The sequence below is a fragment of the Bubalus kerabau genome, chromosome 10 (assembly GCF_029407905.1).
Source record: "Bubalus kerabau isolate K-KA32 ecotype Philippines breed swamp buffalo chromosome 10, PCC_UOA_SB_1v2, whole genome shotgun sequence".
Lineage (NCBI taxonomy): Eukaryota > Metazoa > Chordata > Mammalia > Artiodactyla > Bovidae > Bubalus > Bubalus kerabau.
In genome coordinates, this window is record NC_073633.1 from 72948991 (window position 1) to 72972487 (window position 23497).

The 23497-nt window shown below is 36.6% G+C and overlaps 1 protein-coding gene across 6 annotated transcripts in view; it reads left to right on the plus strand.

Moving 5' to 3' along the window:
* KTN1 (kinectin 1) overlaps positions 1 to 23497 on the plus strand; it is a 111902-nt gene that overhangs the window by 18326 nt on the left and 70079 nt on the right. For 5 of the 6 annotated variants that reach the window (XM_055538124.1, XM_055538127.1, XM_055538128.1 and 2 more), the window contains 4 exons: positions 13401 to 13953; positions 17056 to 17193; positions 18566 to 18736; positions 20267 to 20397. In XM_055538124.1, the coding sequence (XP_055394099.1) occupies positions 13431 to 13953; positions 17056 to 17193; positions 18566 to 18736; positions 20267 to 20397 (963 nt within the window). In that variant the 5' untranslated portion in view covers positions 13401 to 13430. Of the gene's footprint in view, positions 1 to 11818; positions 12002 to 13400; positions 13954 to 17055; positions 17194 to 18565; positions 18737 to 20266; positions 20398 to 23497 lie in introns of those variants that run through there. The other variant, XM_055538126.1, reaches the window with a different exon arrangement.

Below are 23497 nucleotides of genomic sequence, written 5' to 3' on the forward strand. Positions count from 1 at the left end.
TGGGAAAAGGTAACATTGTTTTAATTTGCATTTCTTTAATATGAGTGAGGTTGCAATAAAAAAAATATATATATACACACACACACACACACATATATATATATTTGTTGGATATCTTTTTCCCTTCTAGGAATCTTGTAAAGGTGTCCTTTAACCTTTCTGTCTTGTGTTCATCTTTTTCTCACATTTTTGCTGATGTTTGTAAGTTAAGGCTACCAGACCTTTGTCTTTTTTGAGTTTAGTCCCTTATTTTTTCATAAAATCTTTACAGTGTTTTCTGGGTCAGTTTTTTCCGTTTTTTCCTTGATGGCTCTGAGTATTACATGAGACATAGGGGAAAAAAAAAACCTTTTACAAACAAAATTATTTTACATGAAAAGAAATACATTTGTCTTCTGGTTTTTCATGGTTTAATTTTTTAACCTTTAAAAGTTTGGTCCATAAATAATTTAGTTAGGGGCTTTAATTTTTCCCCAAATTGGCTACCATTTGTGCTGATACTATTTATTAAATCATAGATTTACTTATTGATTGGAAATGGCTCTCTGATTTTATAGTAAAATTTTCTCACGTATTTGGGGCTTTTTATATTGCATTTATTTGGCAGTTTTTGGGCAAGAGGTAAACATTCTTGTTTCCTAGTGAAGTTTTCCAATAGTTCCCTTGGAGTTTTTTGAATAGTATTTGACATTCTTATCTTGTCATTTACATTTCATGTTTAGTTTGTGAAATGATATTAAGTATTATGTCTTTTTTGGGAATAGGCAAGAATAAATATATTATTTTATCATTTTAGTACCCTCATTGATGAGTGACCGAAGGTGATGAACTTTAGCTTAACACTTTTTAACTTCCCTGGTGCTCACATGGTAAAGAATCTGTCTGCAGTGCAGGAGACCTGGTTTCAATCCCTAGGTTGGTAAGATCCCCTGGAAAAGGGAATGGCTACCCACTCCAGGATTTTTGCCTGGAGAATTCCAGGACAGAGGAGCCTAGCACGTTATAGTCCATGGCATCACAGAGTCAGACGTGAGTGAGTGACAAACGCTGTCACTTTAACACCCTAGCAAAACTTTCCTAAAGGATGATAGGGTTTGAAGTATGTTTTCTGTTTGTTGATAAATTTAGTCAATACCAGGCATCAGTTATTAGGACTGCCTTGTGGTAGTGGAATTGGACACAGTTGATGAGGTTTAGGGCAGTTAGAGGGCCACAAGGAGAAGTTACGGGAGGAAGATTGTGGATCAAAACTAGGAAGAATATTCTAATGTCTTTATAGAAGGAACTTATGGGAGGTGTTTATTCCTAATAAGCATAAAATCGCTGACCATTCAGCTGGATGTAGTTGACTTAGATGGCCTCTTCCAACCTAGAGATCTTGTGAAGTAGATTTTAAGACTGTAGATTTTAGGGGAAGGAAGTCTTCTGTATATGGTGTAACTGTGTTACAGATACATCAGTGGTATGAATTTCATGTTCTAATGTTAATTTTTTGAACAATTTTGATGATTTATAATCTTTAGAAACTGATTTTATGTATTGATTTGAAATACTAATTATTTAAATGTATTATTAAGTTTCTGGTAGTAAAGCTTTTAATTTGTCCAACTTAAGTTAGCTTTCTTTACAGAATAAACTTAACCAGGTTATTTCCTGTGGATATGTTTTAAAATGAACAGTGTCTTTTCCTGAGAAAATGGACTAGCTGGGGCTTGAGGGATAAGCAAAAATCTGAAGGATTGGCATAACTCTCAGAAGCTACCAGCTATGCAGATCCATTTCAGTTTTTTGGAGAAGCTGTTCAAACTGATTTATCTAGTCTTGTATTAAAGGGAAGACAATGAGTCTGGTTAAAAGAGAACAAATAGAAGTTTCATGTGTTGTGACGTGATACCTAATGGAGAAATTGAATTGCATCGCTCATCTCTGGCTTTAGTTGGATTTGTTTCAGATTGGGGTAGCAGTACTCTAGATTGGGTATTGCTGAAATAATTTAAGGGATGTGTTAATAAGGTGTGAGTCATAGAAATAAGTATGTGTTGCAGTATACAAGGAGAAATTGCACCTCAGCTTTAAGATTCCAGTGTAGTCTGTAAGGTTAATTTTAGGAAGTTGTAAATGGAGTTCCCATGTTAGGCAACTCAGTATTTGCTTTGTTAAAGTATCTTATCTTTTGATTGGTTTGAATCTTTTCCTCTTGTTGTAAAAGATAATTGTATACTTGTATTATGGACTCTGGGGCGATTATAATTTTGTTGTAGTGACTAACTAGAGAATAGAAATTTAGATAAGTTTTTGTATTTTGATGGCCTTTTCAGGAATTGATTAATTTGTTTTTTTCATTGGTTTGTAGAATCAAGTTTTAAAAAAAATTTATTGTAGATTTAATACACTTGTAAACTTTTAAACTTTTTCAGCTTTGCAATATATAAGATGAGTTCACTTATTTTCTTGTGTTTTCTTGAAGTACTTTATACATTTTTTTAAGTTGTCTGGATGTCTTTATTTGATCTGAATGATCAAGCCTTTCCTCTACTGATTTGAAATAATTTACAATAAACTAAATTAAAAAAATCAGTTTGAATCTATTTTAGATTCACAAACTGGAATCAAGATTGCCGGGAGAAATATCAATAACCTCAGATATGCAGATGACACCACCCTTATGGCAGAAAGTGAAGAGGAACTCAAAAGCCTCTTGATGAAAGTGAAAGTGGAGAGAAAAAGTTGGCTTAAAGTTCAACATTCAGAAAACAAAGATCATGGCATCTGGTCCCACCACTTCATGGGAAATTGATGGGGAAACAGTGGAAACAGTGTTAGACTTTATTTTTCTGGGCTCCAAAATCACTGCAGATGGTGACTGCAGCCATGAAAATAAAAGACGCTTACTCCTTGGAAGGAAAGTTATGACCAACCTAGATAGCATATTGAAAAGCAGAGACATTACTTTGCCCACAAAGGTTAGTCTGGTCAAGGCTATGGTTTTTCCTGTGGTCATGTATGGATGTGAGAGTTGGACTGTGAAGAAGGTTGAGCACTGAAGAATTGATGCTTTTGAACTGTGGTGTTGGAGAAGACTCTTGAGAGTCCCTTGGACTGCAAGGAGATCCAACCAGTCCATTCTGAAGGAGATTGGCCCTGGGATTTCTTTGGAAGGAATGATGCTAAAGCTGAAACTCCAGTACTTTGGCCACCTCATGCGAAGAGTTGACTCATTGGAAAAGACTCTGATGCTGGGAGGGATTGTGGGCAGGAGGAGAAGGGGACGACAGAGGATGAGATGGCTGGATGGCATTACTGACTCGATGCACGTGAGTCTGAGTGAACTCCCGGAGTTGGTGATGGACAGGGAGGCCTGGCGTGCTGCGATTCATGGGGTCGCAAAGAGTCGGACACGACTGAGTGACTGATCTGATCTGATCTGATCTGATTCTCTCTTCATTTATCTTCGTTGCACTGCAATGTATTATGTTTCTATAATTGCTAGACTATTATGCCCTGTCTCAGAATTCTGTGAACATGTACATAAAGAATAAATGCTCTAGGATTTTAGGAGGAGGAGAACTATCTGTAGGCATGGTGCTTGAGCTGGAAGAGTAGATCTCATTGACACTCAGGTTCGGTTTTTATGCCCTGTTTTAGTTTTTAAAGTTGGGGTGTCTCTTTTGTTTGGTTCTGTCGGGTCTCTGTTGCTGCGCATTGGCTTGCTTTAGCTGCGCAGGGCTGGACTCCTCTCTGGCGGCTCTCTTGTTGTGGAGCATGGGTTCCAGGGCGTGTGGGTTTCAGTAGTTGTGGTGCCCAGCCTCAGTTTCCCCATAGCATGTGGAATCTTCCTGGGCCAGGGATTGGACTTGTGTTCGTTCCCTGCATTGGCAGGTGGATTCTTAACCGCTGGACCACCAGGCAAGTCCTATGCTCTGTTTTGGATGCTCTATAGGTACTTAACCTCATGCAAAGAGTTGACTCATTGGAAAAGACTCTGATGCTGGGAGGGGCTGGGGGCAAGAGGAGAAGGGGACGACAGAGGATGAGATGGCTGGATGGCATCACTGACTCGTTGGATGTGAGTCTGAGTGAACTCTGGGAGTTGGTGATGGACAGGGAGGCCTGGCGTGCTGTGATTCATGGGGTTGCAAAGAGTTGGACACGACTGAGCGACTGATCTGACTGATCTGATCTGAGGTACTTAATCAGCTAGATCATAGATTCATTTAAAGTCAGTGAATCTATTTGTCCAGTACTGATAAACGTCTTGTGTTCTCCATTCCAGGTTTTAAATTTAAGTGGAGAATAAAGTGAGCAAAATTTATAAATAAAATAGTAGCCATATAATAATTAAAATGTATTTTATAGAACCGACAGTGCCCCCTTTTGTACCCTTACTCTGAACTAATAACTTTCCCATTTCATTAAGAAAATAGTAGCATCAGGGGGATAATTTACACAAACTTATATACTGTATCTACCTCCTTGCCTGTGCCTATATATTCCCTAGATGTCTGTGCTTCCATCTAAGGCCAGTCTCTTTACTTGCATACCAAATTCTTTCCCTTTTGCCGTTTGAAAACGTTGTCCCTCACCCCTCTCTCTCCTGCCTCTTCAGACTTTCCCCTTCTACTGGATCATCTTTATCAGTGTATTAACATGCTGTAATTTCTTCTCCCTGTACAAACCAAATTCCCAACCTCATATTCCCCTCCAGCTTCCATTGCATTTTTCTTTATTGCTTCATAGGAAATCTCCAGAGTCATCTCATCTCCTGGAATTCTCACTTTTCAATTCTGATTCAGTCAGGTTTTGATGATCACCACTCTATTGTTTCCGTCCAAGTTACCACTAATGTTTCTGTTGCTAAAATCCAGTAGTCAGTTTCTAGTTTTCATTGTACTTTATTTACTAACACCATTTAACAAAGTTGATTCATCTCTCCTTCTTGATATATTTTATTCATTTAGCAACCAGGGTGACATTCTCCTAATTTTCTTTTTATTTTATTCTCACTTGTCCAGGGGCTCCATCTTGAGACCTGGGCTCTGTTTATACTCATTCCCTTGGTGATTTTTTTCTCTAAGCCATGGTCCTTCCAATTGCATGTAAGAAACTACATAATTTTGTTCTTTGTCCTCTGCCCCCTTCAGATGATCTCTTCAACCTCATCTTTTACTACATTTCCTCTTGTACATTATACTTGTCTTTATTGTTCTTGCTCAAATGTGTCAGGTGTGTTCCTGTCTCATGTACTGTATATAAGTTGTATGTAAATTGTAAACAGTGTTACACTTAATTGATGATAAAATAACTATACAAAGTGAATTAATAGACTGTTGTGGAAGATGGTAGTTGAAAAGATACTTTCATTGTAATGATTTGAGCTGTGTTTTGAGGGATAAGCGAAGATTTGATAAAAGGAACAAGGCAAAACTTTTTGGGTTTGATACTAGAAAGGAGGGGCAATTGGACTTTGTAGAAAGTCACTCCTTTTGGTTTCTCAATTTCGAGTCTGTCGTGGCTTTTTACTGCTAGTTTTGTCTACTTAGTTGACTGCTAACCTTCCGTATCTGGTTATAGTTTATATTTCTCAAAATCATATCTAGAACTCCCAGACAAAAACTTACTCCTCTATTCTTGAACTTGACATGTGATTTCATAGTTTACAGATTTCTTCCAAGCTGGAAGCATTGGTGTTGTCTTAGATTCCTTCCTAACTTTCACCATCCTCTAATCTCCATTGACTTAATTCACCCTATCAGATCTATTTAGCCTATTGAAATAGTCATTTTAATTGGTTTCCTTGCACCTGTGTTAACATATCCATTGGATTTTAAATTTTGATTGTAACTTATTTGTAGAAGTCCTAATTGATTCATATCTACCTAATTACTTTTGATAGTTTCTGTTTTTTACTCATTCCCCAGTTTCCTCTTAGTTACTTTATGTGTGTAGGTTGTAATCTATATCTAGTAATTCAGGTATCTTAAATCTTTAGGGATGTGATCCTTAGTTTATTTCTGTTGCCTCTTGCTCATGGTGGCTTATCTCGTGTTCTGTCATTTTGTGTTATGGGCTCTTATGTGAATGACAGTATTTGGGAATCTTGAGCTTCCTGGCTTGAGGGAGCAATCCAGCAAAGAAGATGTGCATTCATTTTTGTCACATGCAGTATGGGTACCACCAACTTGGGACCGCTTAACTATTTTGTCTCGGCATTTCCAAGATCATGTAAGTAGTTTGGACTTTAGCTCTGTGTAAGAAGAGACCCCTGAAACCAAGTCAGAATTGGGACCAAAAGTCAGGACTCTTGACTTCATTTTAGTGCTTCATTGTATTGCTGTTCATCAATCTGAAAATTTACTTTTGTTCAGGATATATCTAGAATATGACTTGCATACTTTTTTTGAAGGTTAGTGACAACACAGTGTGGGCTTCTCTGGTGGGTCAGATGGTAAAGAATCCACCTGCAATGCAGGAGACCTGGGTTCGATCCCTGGGTTGGGAAGATGCCCTGGAGGAGGACATGGCAACCCACTCCAGTATTCTTGCCTGGAGAAGCCCATGGACAGAGGAGCCTGGCGGGCTACGGTTCATAGGGTTGCAAAGAATCTGATATGACTGAGTGATGTTTTCACTTCACTTCAATTCACTTCACTTGTACGTTAAAAAAGCAACATAAGATGTTATTGTGGATATAAAGGAAGAGAAACGTGGTATAATAGTGGCATGTTTGGAATACAGACTATTTAGATTCAGCATGATGTGGTCACAGAGAGATTTTTTAACTTATAAAATCTGTTTTTACTAAAAATCTGTGATAAGGGCTTTCAGCTGCTTATAGTAATATTATAACTGTGTTGTACATTGAACAAAGCTCTTGTAGAGTACTCTTGGTGCTTGTATATCTTAAAGGTGTATTCATTTAGTTGTTCAGACATTATCGATTTATATGGGAACTTTTATGTAATTAAGTGTTCCTGGGTTGAAAACTACCTTTGCCTCAACTCTTTGTTTGCTCTTTACAAATGTGCTTCCTCATATGTTGCTTGGTGTACATCAGTGGGGGAAAAATGACTTTTAGTTTATTCAGAGTTTAGTCTTGAATTTTTGTTACATTTTTCTTACTGGTTCTTTTGAGTCACGTTAGTCAACAATTGAAGGGCAGAGAATTTATAAGATTAGGTTTTTTTTTTGTCATTTGTTTTAAATGTTCTTTTAGTTTAAAGAAAATGGTGTCAAAGTCAAGAGTAACTAGAATACTGTGGTAGTAAGAAAAGAGATTTCAAAATTTTTACATTTACTTGAAATTCAATAGTTTACCTATCACACTGCTTCCATTTTTCCTTGTAATATGTAAGCAACAATTCTTTTAAAATTTGTGTTTATTTAAACTTTTAAAAGTGTAATATTGTGCATTTCAGGTAGTTACTTAAATTTGTTTTAATGTAGAAAAGTTTTAAAAATGTGAAGAACGAACTGTATGTTAAAAATATTTGTACTTTTACTCTAAGAAAGCAATAATTTTCATTTTTCTGTAGTTTGAGACTACATATTTAATTGTGCTCTACATAAATAATTTTCAGCTTTTTTTGTTATATAATGTATTTTGCAGCCTTACACTGTTATTTCAGATGTTTAAATGTGATGTGTCTGTAGATGTCCCACACTTAATCTCATTGCTTTATCGTTATAGACAGTGGGACCTTCATTATGTATATAGTTTTATCTTTTTTGATTAACTAGTTCTCTTGAACTTTTTAAAAATAAAATCAAGGAGCAATTACATGAAATTTTAGTTTTCACATTATTTATTATATTAATATAAACAGATTGTTAAGCCTTTTGAGAAATTTACAAAATTTAAACTCAGTGGTACAGCTCAATTTTTGTATGAACAAACCTAAGTTATAGGAAGTCAAGTGAATAGAATCTTAAGACTATCTGGTTAGCATTCATACTATATACTCAGATGAAACATAGGAGATATATATCCATTCTGTAAACTTTTGGGGGAGAGGTTTGGGAGTAGGGCAGGCCAGGGATGAAAACTTGGTCTGTTATTCTAGGGCAGGTTTCTTTAACCTGGGATCCATGCATTCAGGGAGTCCAGAAATGTTCTGAATGTACACTTTAGTGTATGCTTTTTTGTTTGAGAAAGAGGACTGGTATCTTTCATAAATTTCTTGAAAGATTTATGTCCAAATAAAAGATAAAGTGACTGGTTTGGGCTTGATTTCTTATGATCCCATGGATAGCTCACTCTGGTTCACTTGACGGAGGCATCTCTACTGCCATTAGCTGTTAATTACATTAAAATTGTGTTCTTTTAAAGTTTAAGGTGTGATTAAGTTAAAAGGTCCTTAATATTACAAAGGGAATGTGATAATATGGAAGAAATTAGCATTGGTGACTTTTGCTGTCATCTCATAATCTGAGCCTCTGCTTGTCTCCATGTTTTTCTATTAATAACTCAACAAATGTACGTTGAATTGCTACTATGAACTTAGATAGTATGGACTTTGATACCTGATTCCTGTCATCTTGAAAAGTGAAAGTGAAGTTGCTCAGTCCTGTCTGACTCTTTGCCACCCCATGGACTGTAGCCTGCCAGGCTCCTCCCTCCATGGGATTCTCCAGGCAAGAGTACTGGAGTGGGTTGCCATTTCCTTCTCCAGGGGATCTTCCCGACCCAGGGATCGAACCCGGGTCTCCTGCATTCCAGGCAGACACTTTAAACTCTGAGCCACCAGGGAAGCCCCTCCTATCATCTTGAGTTAAATTAATTCTGTCTCAACTTCTTCTCCTTCCCATTTCTTTCACTTTTAAGTTGGCCATCCCCGCCCCACTACTTCCTTTAAAAATCTTTCTGTCTTTCATCTTTTCCCTGTATTTCTGTATTTCTGAATTCCCTGTATTTCTGAATTTCATTCCCAGTTCCTTCTTGCCACTTTCCCCCTGCTTTGTATTACTCTTCTACCTATGGGTATAATGTAAAACTGGAATACAGAATGAAGCAGGGAAAAGACTAATAGTTTTGCCAAGAGAATGCACTGGTCATAGTAAACACCCTCTTCTAACAACACAAGAGAGTATTCTACACATGGACATCACCAGATGGTCAATACCAAAATCAGATTGATTATATTCTTTGGAGCCAAAGATGGAGAAGCGCTATACAGTCAGCAAAAACAAGAATGGGAGCTGACTGTAACTCACATCCTGAACTCCTTATTGCCAAATTCAGACTGAAATTGAAAAAAAAATAGGGAAAACCAGTAGACCATTCAGGTATGACCTAAATCAAATCCCTTACGATTATACAGTGGAAGTGAGTAATAGATTTAAGAGACTAGATCTGATAAGAGTTTCTGAAGAACTATGGACGAAGGTTCATGACATTGTACAGGAGACAGGGATCAAGACCATCCCCAAGAAAAGGAAGTGCCAAAAAGCAAAATGGCTGTCTGAGGAGGCCTTACAAATAGCTGTGAAAAGAAAAGAAGCTAAAAGCAAAGGAGAAAAGGAAAGATACACCCATTTGAATGCAGAGTTCCAAAGAATAGCAAGGAGAGATAAGAAAGCCTTCCTCAGTGATCAGAGCAGAGAAATAGAGGAAGACAATAGAATGGGAAAGACTAGGGATCTCTTCAAGAAAATCAGAGATACCAAGGGAGCATTTCATGCAAAGATGGGCACAGTAAAGGACAGAAATGGTATGGACCTAATAGAAGCAGAAGATATTAAGAAGAGGTGGCAAGAATACACAGAAGAACTGTACAAAAAAGATCTTCATGACCCAGATAATCACGATGCTGTGATCACTCACCTAGAGCCAGACATCCTGGAATGTGAAGTCAAGTGGGCCTTAGGAAGCATCACTATAAACAAAGCTAGTGGAGGTGATGGAATTCCAGTTGAGCTCTTTTAAATCCTAAAAGATGATTCTGTGAAAGTGCTGCATTCAATATGCCAGCCAATTTGGAAAACTCAGCAGTGGCCACAGGACTGGATAAGGTCAGTTTTCATTCCAATCCCAAAGAAAGGCAATGCCAAAGAATGCTCAAACTACCGCACAATTGCTCTCATCTCACATGCTAGTAAAGTAATGCTCAAAATTCTCCAAGTTAGGCTTCAGCAATATGTGAACTTCCAGATGTTCAAGCTGGTTTTAGAAAAGGCAGAGGAACCAGAGACCAAACTGCCAACATCTGTTGGATCATGGGAAAAGGAAGAGAGTTCCAGAAAAACATCTATTTCTGCTTTATTGACTGTGCTAAAGCCTTTGACTGTGTGGATCACAATAAACTGTGGAAAATTCTTCAAGAGATGGGAATAGCAGACCACCTGACCTGCCTCTTGAGAAATCTGCATGCAGGTCAGGAAGCAACAGTTGGAACTGGACATGGAACTACAGACTGGTTCCAAATAGGAAAAGGAGTACGTCAAGGCTGTATATTGTCACCCTGCTTATTTAACTGATATGCAGAGTACATCATGCAAAATGCCGGACTGGAAGAAGCACAAGCTGGAATCAAGATTGCCAGGAGAAATATCAATAACCTCAGATATGCAGATGACACCACCATTATGGCAGAAAGTTAAGAACTAAAGAGCCTCTTGATGCAAGTGAAAGAGGAGAGTGAAAAAGTTGGCTTAAAGCTCAACGTTCAGAAAATGAAGATCATGGCATCTGGTCTCATCACTTCATGGCAAATAGATGGGGAAACAGTGGAAACAGTGAGAGACTTTGTTTTTTTGGGCTCCAGAAACTCTGCAGATGGTGATTGCAGTCACCATGAAATTAAAAGATGCTTACTCCTTGGAAGGAAAGTTATGACCAACCTAGAAAGCATATTAAAAAGCAGAGACATTATTTTGCCAACAAAGGTCCGTCTAGTCAAGGCTATGGTTTTTCCAGTGCTCATATAGGGATGTCAGAGTTGGACCATAAAGAAAGCTGAGCACCAAAGACTTGATGGTTTTGAGCTGTGGTGTTGGAGAAGGCTCTTAAGAGTCCCTTGGACTGCAAGGAGATCCAACCAGTCCATCCTAAAGGAGATCAGTCCTGAGTGTTCATTGGAAGGACTGATGTTGAAGCTGAAACTGCAATATTTGGCCACCTGATGCGAAGAACTGACTAATTTGAAAAGACCCTGATATTGGGGAAGATTGAAGGTGCAAGGAGAAGGGGACGACAGAGGATGAGATGGTTGGATGGCATCACTGACTCAGTGAACATGAGTTTGAGTAAACTCTGGGAGTTGGTGATGGACAGGGAGGCCTGGCGTGCTGCAGTCCATGGGGTAGCAAAGAGTCAGACACAACTGGGCGACTGTACTGAACTGAACTGTGGTATATTAATCACTACTGTAGTTCTTATTCATTTTGCCATTTTTAAACAAAGAGTTGAAAACTTTGTGAGTTCTTCTTAAACTAACAAATTTTAAAGTATTAAGACAAGTGAGACTGCACCCATGATTATTGCACAGTTCTTTAATTTACATATTCATCTTAAAGACCTATTTATTATACATGAGATATTTTGATCCTGCAAGTGAAATTATGATTTTGATTATTCAGTCTCAGTATTTACAGTTTTAACAGCAATATTTTATTGAGTTGATACTTGTTAATTCAACCCGTTCTGATGTTATGTATTTAGTCTCAGCTTTTCTTATTATATGTAATGTTGTCCTGAACATCTTTACATATGCTTTTCTTTGTACATATCTTGGGATAAAGCATCAGGAATATTGGATTAAAGGAATGCAAACATTTTCTTGACTTTAAATTTGCCTTGGTGTTTTGGTTGGACTCCTCCTAGATGCAGAAAGAGAGCTCAAATGAAGGGGCATTGAATTGTATGAAGGGAATCTCCTGAAAATCTGAAGACTGAAATCGTGATTCTTCCAGCCTTATATGAGACCTAGAAAAGGGAGGTAGAAAAATCATCAGGAATCTGTGTGTTTCAGAGTTTCTGTGGTCTCATGGCCTCTCTTCTCTGAAGGTTTGCTTCTTTATCTGCTTCGTCATAGATTTTGTCTCCTAAGAAAGACCTATGCTGCATGGACTGGAGCTTGCTATTCGTCAAAGACCTTCTGACTTTGATTTGATATTTTTCCAGCATTTTGGCTACTGCTCAGTGTCTTAGCCTCTTTTCTTTCCTCAGAGCAAAAATCCATAGAGTTCTAACTCATTGTTTTGTCCTTTTTCTCCCCTAACCTAACCCTCAGCCAAATTGAACAGGCTTTGTAGCCTGTGGATGGTAATATTAAACAAAATCCAAACGTAAAACATCTTTTAAAAATAATTTTTGGTTGACCAGTGACAGGCATAATAAAATCTGTCTAATAAATAAAAAATTTTGGATAGTTCATTAATTATTAGAGAAGAACAATTCTATATAAGTTTCTTTTTAGTATTTTGTTAGCCTGTGATTCACTCTCCCCTTCATCTTGTTAAATCTTTCGCTTAGTAGTCCAGGGTTATATTAATATCCTTTAAATTTTGCTTAAATTGTTGCAATAGGATGGGATTACCAATTTTGTTTTTGAAGTATACCTTTTTTGCAGTAAGAGGAGAAGGCAGTGGCACCCCACTCCAGTACTCTTGCCTGGAAAATCCCATGGATGGAGGAGCCTGGTAGGCTGCAGACCGTGGGGTCGCTGAGGGTCGGACACGACTGAGCAAGGAAATGGCAGCCCACTCCAGTGTTCTTGCCTGGAGAATCCCAGAGACGGGGGAGCCTGCTGCGCTGCCGTCTATGGGGTTGCACAGAGTCGGACACGACTGAAGCGACTTAGCAGCAGCAGTACCTTGGAAAAAAATCAAGAGAAGCAGCTTATTTGTAATTTATTTTAGTGCCAAATGACATATCCTAACATTTTTATTTTTATTTTATTTCCATATTCTTGATGGATCCCACCATATCATGAGGCAACGGTTAGCTGGAATAAAGGTGCTCACAGCTGAGTGAATCCCCTTTATTTTCTTTCCTGTTAAGAGTGTGTACTTTCAATGACTATCTACAGAGTTAGTAGTTAATGCCTCTTTATTTCCATAAATAGTATATTCATGAACATCGTACAATAAGAGAAAAACTAAACACTGATAGTATCAAAGTAGATATTTTGGGGAAAAATGAACTTTTTTTCTGTCAGAATCTTTTCACATGCTTGAAAAATAGAAGAATGTCTTACATTCCTAGTTACCAAAAAAATTTTTTTACAGTATATAGTATATTTGAACTGTAAAGTAATCAAGTATATGATTTAAAAAACTAACCTGTTTAGATTTGTAGATCAGGTTAAATCTGAAGACCTCTTGAAAAACCAGAGGTTTTGTGTGTTTAATTTTCATAAGACTGACCCAGGTTTTTGTTTTTTTCTTTTTTCCCCCACATTTAGGTTTTATAGGATCACATTAACAAAGGCACCATGGAGTTTTATGAGTCAACATATTTTATTGTTCTTATTCCTTCAGTGGTTATTACAGTAATTTTCCTCTTCTTCTGGCTTTTCATGAAAGAAACATTATATGATGAAGTTCTTGCAAAACAGAAAAGAGAACAAAAGCTTATTCCTACCAAAACCGACAAAAAGAAGGCAGAAAAGAAAAAGAATAAAAAGAAAGAAATCCAAAATGGAAACCTCCATGAATCCGATTCTGAGAATGTACCCCGGGACTTTAAATTATCTGATGCCTTGGCTGTAGAAGATGAGCAAGTTGTACCTGTTCCATTGAATGTGGTTGAAAGTCCAACTAGTGTTAGAGAAAGAAAGAAGAAGGAAAAGAAACACAAGCCTGTACTAGAAGAGCAGGTCACCAAAGAAAGTGATGTATCAAAGATTCCATGCAAAAAAGTAGAACCTGTCCCAGTTACTAAACAGGCGACTCCCCCCTTGGAAGCAGCTGCTTCAAAGAAGAAACCAGGGCAAAAGAAGTCTAAAAATGGAAGCGGTATTGTAATCTATTAAACTTTATTGCATGGTTATATTTGTTTTAATAACTTTAATAGAGTTGGAAGTTCAGGTACTTTAAGTGTGCACTCATGCTAAATATTGAGTTTGAAATCGAGATCATTATCCTTTTCACTATTTGTTTTCATTAAATGCTGCTAGAAAGAGTTAGTATTGATCATAAAACAGCATTTAAAGCTAAATTTCACATTACACATATGGAAAAGACCTTAAGTGGAAATATATAAAATGTGTTTTACTAAAACTACTAAAGACCTATAAATATCAGTAGTTAGAAGCTTTTACATTTATTTCAACCAATACTTTCTAATCAGTGTGATAAGAATTAAAGATGAAAAGAGAAATCAGGTATCATTTTTATCCTTGATTGATTTACTTTGCAAACATTTATCATACATCTGTTTTGTGTTAGTCACTATATAGGTGCTAGGACTACAGAGGTAAAGAGTGCATTTTCTAGGTAGTCACATGCAAACTGTATATACAAGCTGAAATTCATTATTATAATATAAAAAGTTTAGTATAATGGGCTAGATATGTCTCAGTCAGTATCGGAGTACTAAAGTGGGTCACTTAGAGCATGTAATACCTAAAATTAATCTGAAGTGTTGAATAAATATTAGCTAGTTTTTCTTGGTGAATAGGGCGCTCTAAGGAGAAGGGTTAACAGATGCAAAGGAAAGGACATGAGAAATGGTGTGCTGATAGGTGAAACTGTGAATTGTTTGCTCTGTGTGAAAGGACTTCTGTTTATCATTAAGTTGTTTTCGTATCTTAACTTGTGGAGTATTAAGTTATCGTTATATTGGATTTTAAATATTTACTTGCCAGCTATGTCAAGCATGGTACTAGAGAAATAAGAGTAAAGGGGAGAGGAGGACATGTGAGCCAATAATGAAATATGACTTACATAAGAAAAGTACAAAGTATAGAGGTAGTACAGAAGCCAAAACAACTGGTACATACGGGACCCGTGGGCCAAAAGCTTTGCAGAGGAGGCAGTGCCTGAACTGGGTTTGCAGAATGACTCAGTTCATCAAGGAAATAGTGGGATTTTATTCTTCACTGCCGGAAGATCATGCATAAAGGAACAAAGGTGCAAGGATGCAGTGTGTTGCTGTGCCCTGAAGTGGGAGGTAGGGAGTGGTAGGAAACAAAATAGGTAGTGGAGTGGGGAGATTATGATGATTTTTGTGTACAGAGCTAAATAGGTGGGATGTTATAATTTGACCATTGTTGAGGATTTTCAAACAGGTTAGTTTCCATTGACAGATTTACATTTTAGAAAGGTATTTTTGGCAGAACTTGGGAAAAGAAGTTTCATAGGGCAGTGTTTGATGTAGGCAGACTTGTTAAGAGAGTATTGTTTTCCAAAGTTAAGCTGAAGGACTGAACTGTGGTAGTGACAGAAGAAGTAGAAAGGAGATTAGAGAGATCTGCAAAGCAAAAATGACATGGGTAACCTTATTGGATAGGATATGGCAGATAAAAAGGAGAAAGCAGGATAAAAGATGATTTCCAAGTTCTAAGTTAGGTCAGGGTTGGCAAACCGCAACCTGTGAGCCAGATCTGGCATGTTTCTCATTTTTTGTAGCTCATGAGCCAAGAATGGTTTTTATGTTTCAAATAAAAGAAGAGCAATATTGTGTTAAATGTGGAAATGATATGAAATTGAAACCTCTGTGTTGTAAATCAAGTTTTCTTAAATGCAACAACACTCGTGTTAACGTCTGTTTGTGGCTGGCTCTCACAATGCAACAGCAGGTGAATAGTTGTGATAAAGTCTAAATGGCCCACAAAACCTTTACTGTCTGTTCAGACCTTTATAGGAAAGATTAACCAACCTTTTATTGGTAGATGTTGATAGCACTAAGAGGCAATACTGGGGAGAGAGTGGATGTGCACGGAGCGGAGAATGCTTTCAGTTTGTGTTTCTGGTGCCTGTGGGGGCTGTTCACATAGGGAGCAATTCAGGATGCAGTAGGAAAGTTAGATACACAGGCATAAGGCTAGAATACAGATTCAGAAGCCTTAAGCATGCAGGTAGTAGTTGATGTCATGGTTGTAGAGAAGATTATTCAAGGGAGGTATTTAAAATGAGAACACAGCCCTGAAAAATACTAGATATAAGGTATTCAGTAGGAACAGCTTACAAAGAAGACTGCAAAGGAATATTCCAAGTGTAAGAAAAGAATTCTCATGAAAGCTGAATTTTAAATTTTATTTATTTTATTGTGGTAAAATAAGTATATAAAAATTTTAGCATTTAAACCATTTTTAAGTGTATAGTTCTATGGCATTAAGTACACTCACATTCTTGAACAGTCACCACCAGCCATCTCAAGAACTTTTCATCTTTCCCAACTAAAATTCTGTACCCATTAAGCACTAATTTCCCACTCTTCCCTCCCCCTAGTTCTTGGCAAGCAACATTCTACATTCTGTGTCTATGAATTTGACTGCTCTAGGTACTACCTGTAAGGGAAATCATACAATGATTGTCCTTTTGTGACTGGCTTATTTCACTTAGCCTAATGGAGAGGAGAGAAATTTAAGGAGGTAGAGACCAATAGTTTGAAATGCTGAATAGAAGTTAAATAAGGATTAAGGGATATTATTGATAGAATCAGGCATTTGGGACATTAGGGACCTGAGTAAACTTTTTTGTGAATATAATGGAAGAGATAAAAATCAGGTTGCAATTAGTTGAGAAATGATTGGTAGAAAAGAAAGTACAGACTGTTCTTTTGTCAATATAAGAAGGAAATGGGTGTGGGAGGCTAAGGATTACAGTGGTGGGAAGGGTTTTATTTTTTAAGATAAGAGATTTGACAATTCCTATAAGCTGAGTAGGGTTAGGAGTGGCTGAGAAATGGGATATAAAAGGAGTAAGTACTAGAAATCCTGATGAAGTTAAAGAGCAGGTGTAGCAGAGCAAGAAAACTAGAATGATAAGTGAGGGAATTGTATATCAGAGTTTAAAATTTTGGTGGTAAAGCGTTCTGGGAAGTATTCATTAATAAATTTTTTTCTGATGTGTTCATTTTTTGCTACTATGATTTTTCATTTATTTTTAATAAAGATGATCAGGATAAAAAGGTGGAATCTCTTACGGCACCTTCAAAAAAGCAAGAATCATTACCTCTGCATCAAGAGACTAAACAAGAAAGTGGATCAGGAAAGAAGAAAGTTTCATCAAAGAAGCAAAAGACTGAAAATGGTGAAACATGTAGATACGTGTTTTATAGCTACTAATTCTAGAGAAGTCTACTAGGACAAGGACCCTAGAGACCTCACATGCTCCTTAATTCTCAGCTTAATGTGTATATTAACAACTTTAGTACTAATACAAGTCCAGGGTGCTTTGACAGATGGGCAGGGTATAAGTTTGTGGTGAAAACCTTCATCTGAAATTTAAAAAAGACAAAGCATTTATAAATATTCTCATTTTTAAGTGAGTTTTGAAAATAATGTAAATAGCGTAAAAGCTCTATAGAAGAAAAGTTTTCCTGAAATATATGTACTTTTAATATCATGTAAAGATCATATTTGAGAACACTATCTAAATTTATCATTACCCTGCATTCCTAATCATTAAATGTAATGTGCATGTATATATGAGAAGCATCCAGTTAAAAGTGATGGAGCAATTTTTATTCTCAGTTGTCCATGAGATGTCTTAGCTATGAAATTTATGTAGATTAAATAGTAATTTTTATAATATTGGGCTGTGATAGCAACCTATGCCAGAAAATTGGAAAGGGAAAAGGTGAAATTCTGTTATTTGCATTAAAATTATGGTATATCAAGTAATCAGGTATAGAAAAAATCACCCCAGTATTTGATAATATCAAGTATTTATTACAGATTTTAAATAAAAACTGTATGTGCCTCCAAGTTTTTTTTTTTTTTTTTAAGTAGAGATATAGAGAGATTTCCATATGGGTGTGGAATTTTGTGTCTCTAACCAACAAATATCAGAACACTACTTAAACTCTTACAGTTCTTCACATTAAAGCTAGAAACTAAGAAAGCTTCCTACCTTCACTTTTAATGTTGTTTTGGAAGTTTTAACTAGTGTAGTAAGATGTGCCATGTAAGTTAGAGGCATAACTATTAGAAATGAGAAGATATCTGCAAGGAACAATGGCTGTTTTTGTATCTAGCAAGTAAAAAAATCAGTTAAGAATTATCAGTTGGAATAAGAGGTCAGTAAAGTACCAACATACATAGAAATTAATAATTTTCCTTGAGCACTAGTTAAATGTGAATGGATTCTTAGTTAAATCAGAAGAAACATGAGATCGAACCAAAACATATAAGAATGTATAAGAAGAAATTTTCAGATATTGTTAGAAGAGATGTGTGATACACTTTAGATAACCTAAGTGATATGCTGTAAAATAATATTGAATGGCTATTTCTTAATTTGAAGAGTGTTTTGACTTGTTAAAAAGGATAAATAGGAATTTGAAGTCAAATTGAGCTGGTAATAACTGCATTTATCATGAAACTTAGTTGTGCTTACATGTTATTTTATTACTCCATTATAAAAAACCTTGTGTGATTATGATTTGTAATTTAACTTGCAGTTTTGGTAGATGAACCTCTTATTCATGCAACAACTTATATTCCTCTGATGGATAATGCTGATTCAAATCCTGTGGTGGATAAGAGAGAGGTTATTGATCTGATTAAACCTGACCAAGTAGAAGTAATCCAGAAAACAGGGGCTAAAAAACTGAAGATTGAAACTGACAAAGGTAATGGATACAGAGTGCAACAACCTGTTGTATTGAAAAAAAATATTTTTGAGTTCTTATGGAATGAGTGCATTTTCTCATAGAATCAATGAATTCCAGAAGGCTAATAGAGTCTTTGTGGTAAAGGATTTATTGGTAGTTTTCTTATCCAGTCCTCTCAGTTTTATAGAGCTGAACATTGGACTTTGACTTGCCTGAAGTCTCGTAGCTGTTTTGCTGTCTGATAATCTTTTCCCTTCTTTTATTGTCTCAGAGTTTTCTGTGTTAATTCACAGAAAACTATTATTTTGGCTCATATGGCTTGTGGGATCTTAGTTTCCTGACCAGAGACTGAACCTAGACACATGGCAGAGAAAGTGCTGCGTCTTAACAGCTGGACTGCCAGGGAACTCCCTATTATTATTTTTTTAATAGGGTTTTTTATTTTTTTTTTTTTAAGAGCAGTTTAAGTTCATAGCAAAATTGAGTGGAAAGTACAGAGTTCCCATATACCCCTTGTTCCCATATAAGCCCACAACTGCCTTTTTAAACTTATGATATAGCTGAAATATTAGAAGCTCTGGGCTCCTTTGGGTCTAATAGGTGGATGTTGCTTTTATGAAAACACAGGTGTTGTCTAATATAAGAGCCCTAGGGGAACTGAAGTGAGGTATTTGGTGCATGGATTTTTAAAATGTCAGGATTGCTTTTATATAGTTGATTTTTGTGAAATAAGACTTTTTGTTAATTGTCTCTTATTTTTTTGTCTGTAAAATTTGGCTCATATGTTGTGAGTATTACAGTTAAATAAGAATATTTGTGAACATATTTAGTATAGATACTAGCATACTAGACATTTGAATGCTTTTTTTTCCTGTGGCACTTTAATACTCTGCAGTTGGATGCAAACCTCTATGTATTATATATGTCTCTGTGTGTGCATGTGCTCTCAGTCACATCTGACTTTTTGCAAGCCCATAGACTGTAGCCTGCCAGGCTCCTCTGTGGAATTTTCCAGGCAAGAATACTGGAACAGGTTGCCATTTCCTCCTCCAGGGGATCTTCTTGACTCAGGGATCAAACCTGAGTCCCTTTTGTCTCCTGCATTGGCAGGTGGATTCTTTACCACTGCACTTGGGAAGCTCGTATACATAATATATGTGGCAAACAACAAGGTCCTACTGTTCAGGAAACTATATTCAGTGTCCCATGATAAACCATAATGGAAGAGAATCTAGAAAAGAATCTGTATATATAACTGAATCACTTTGCTGTATGGCAGAAATTAGCATAACATTGTAAATTAACTATATACTTCAATTAAAAAACATTCTGCAGTTTGAGCAAATTTTTAGTTAATTATTCAATATTAAAGATGATAAGCACTTTTTTCCCCTCTCTTAACTAGAGCATTTATTGTTGTTTGACCTGAAATGTAAGTCTATTTTCTCTTGGTTATTGACTTTCTGGGTCAAGAAATCTTGGTGCTTTACCTTTGCTGTCTTATCACATATCTTTTAAATGTTAATTTCTTTTTTTCCCTCTTTTAAGAAAATGCTGAAGTCAAATTTAAAGATTTTCTTCTGTCCTTGAAGACTATGATGTTTTCTGAAGAAGAGGCCCTTTGTGTTGTAGACTTGCTAAAGGAAAAGTCTGGTGTGATACAGGATGCTTTAAAGAAGGTAAGCATAGTTTTGATTATGATCCTATTTGAGAGCAGTGATTAGAAGTTCACCAAGCAAGACTTCTGCTAGAGCAATAAATTATAATCTATTCCCATCTTATACCCCAATAACACTTAGTCACATTTAAAAGTTCTGGAATGCCTTCAGAAGTTATTTCATGTATCCATACTAATCAGATTACCTATTTAGTTCAAACAGGTATCCGAGTCATCTGAGGTTTGACAAAAATGAATTGCTTATAATAAATAAGATGATTTATATAACTTTAAAGTCATTTGGCACGTGGCTAAGTTGTACCTTGCTTTGTTGTGAATGTAAATACTGAAAGCAGGGTTGGGTGATTTCTGGATAACATATGGAATGTTTTTATGATTGAAGATAGCACCATTCAAAGCATCTGGGAATCTTTTTCTTGTGTGTGTATGAGATAATACTTTTTTAAAGTAAATGCTTTGAATGATAAAATCATTGCTATGACTGACTAAAACTTGAAAAAAATCCATGAAGCTGCTATTTAATTTCTCATTTTATTATATTCAATATTATATCATGTGTACTATGGCATATTGCAGAAGGTGACAAGTTTTTAAGTGTTACTTGTGTGAGATAAGATGACATGGTATCTGGTGTTCAATATTAGATAGTGGACTTAACCATTCTTAGGGCTTCCTTGGTGGCCCAGACGGTGAAGTCTGCCTGCAGTGTGAGAGACCTGGGTTTGATCCCCAGGTTGAGAATATCCCTGGGAGAAGGAAATGGCAACCCACTCCAGTATTCTTGCCTGAAAAATCCCATAAATGAGGAACCTGGTGGGCTACAGTCCATGGGATTGGTAAGAGTCAACTGAGCAACTAAAACTTTTTTTTTAAGCACACATACTCCTAACATGTTTCTGCTTTAAAACCTTTAGTGGCTTCCATTTTTTCTTAAAGACCACCCTAGTTGAAACCATCACTTCTCTTTTGATTACTGTCAGTATTCTCCTAGTTGATGTTTCTGTATTCCCTTGTAGCCTTCTAATCTATTTTTTCTACATAGTTCCAAGGTAACCTCTAAGGGTAAATCAGGTTATATTGTTCACTGCTTTAAAAACATTTTGGATACCTTTCTCTTTGCACTTAAAACATAATCTAGATTCCTTCAAAGGCCTGTGTCTGTCTATCTCTGTAGCCTTATCTCATGATATTTTCCTCATCCTCTCATACCAAATGTTCTCTTCTGTCTGGGTTGTCATAAAACCCCTAAGCCCTTACCCTCAAACTTCTTCCTTTGTTTAATTCCTCCTTCAGTTTTCCATTTAAATATCATTTCCTCATTTAAGGCTAATTTGAATTCCTAGTCTAAATTATTCTCCCTCATAGACTTTCTCCTAACCGTCTAAATTTTTTTGTCATAGCATTTGTGATGACATTATGTCTGTCCATATTTCCAGGCATCTGTTGACAATGTTTTACAAACCTGTGGCATTTTACAATGTAGGGTGCTTACTAGTCTCCATGTTGTGCCAGCACTGGTTCAGAGTAAAGGATGTGTTCAAGGCTCCTCAGAATAAGTGTGATAACTGTATGACTTTGTATCCAGAGTCAGATAATTCTCTTGCAAGGAACTTTCTTGCAAGTGTATATCTTAATATTTCTTTAAAGAGTTCTTAGAGGTTTAAGAAAATCTCCTAGCAGGGAAGAACCTCCAGCTGAAGTTAGTTACTAACTGTTTGAAATGACTCCTTTTTAAAATTAATTGGTTCAGGTTTTTCTCTTTTCGCTAAGGCTGTGGTTGGTGGTTTATGGGTGCAAGAATAGTCATTTTATTGCTTGGGACAGCTTTGAACTCTAGAGATTAGTCAGACTCCCCTTGATAGCTGAGAAGGAAGTTGGAAATTGTTCAAGATAATGTTTTGAAATAGAATGAACATTTTGAAACTTTACATTTTTTTCCTTTTTCTTGGAACCTTTGGCTTTCAATTAAATCTTGTTCTGACTTTCTCAGGGAGTGGTTCTATTCTTATCTTCAGGGACTCAGTGCCCTTGTAGATCCCCCGTATCAGGAAAAGACTAGATGAGTTTAATTACTCTCTTTTCATGTCATAAAAATTGAGTCTTGGTCAGACCTTTTAGTAGATTTCAAGATCCTGGATATAGGTGAATATTCACATCTAATAAAGACCACCTCAGAGAAAGGGAGAAGATAAATGCAGGAATACAAGCATAGGTGTGGGATAGAGATAGAGGAGTTAGAGGACTTGCTGACTGATTAGATATGGTGCTAAAGAAGAGTCTAGAATGAATGTTTGTTTTTGTTCTGGAGTAACTGGGTAAATCGTGGTGAAAATGGTTATTCATGAATACATTGCAGAAGAAGAGAGAGCAGAGGGTTTTGAAAATTTTTAGGGAGTTGTTTTAGGCATACTTTGGAACTTTTAAGTGGTTATAATCATTTCACAGTTGAATATATATTTCTATGGAGTTGAAAATAGCTTGCATTGGGAGTAGTTTCAGAAAGTAATCAACTGTCATCAGTACATATAGGGGATGTATGCTAGCCCAGAGAGGATGTGTGGAGAGGTAAGAAAGCTCAGGAATGAACCTTGAGAAGCACCAATATGTAAAGGTCAAGGAAAGCCACCACAAAGGATACTGAGAGAGAAAACACCAGGAAACAGTGGAATCACAGATGCTTAGGAAGGGTAGAGAGTTCAGCAGTGGTGGTAAAAATCACCAGTGACATGCTTTAGAGCGATCAGGGAGAATAAGGATTGAAAAAATGGATTTGATATCCTTAGTAAAAGCACTTCCATTGTACTACTAGACTGTAAATAAGTGGTGGATGACTAAGAACGGTGACAGTATCCCCTTTGAATAAGCATAGATGGGAAGAGGAAAACAGAGTAGAAGCAAGGAGATCCAACCAGTCCATTCTGAAGGAGATCAGCCCTGGGATTTCTTTGGAGGAAATGATGCTAAAGCTGAAACTCCAGTACTTTGGCCACCTCATGCGAAGAGTTGACTCATTGGAAAAGACTCTGATGCTGGGAGGGATTGGGGGCAGGAGGAGAAGGGGACGACAGAGGATGAGATGGCTGGATGGCATTACTGACTTG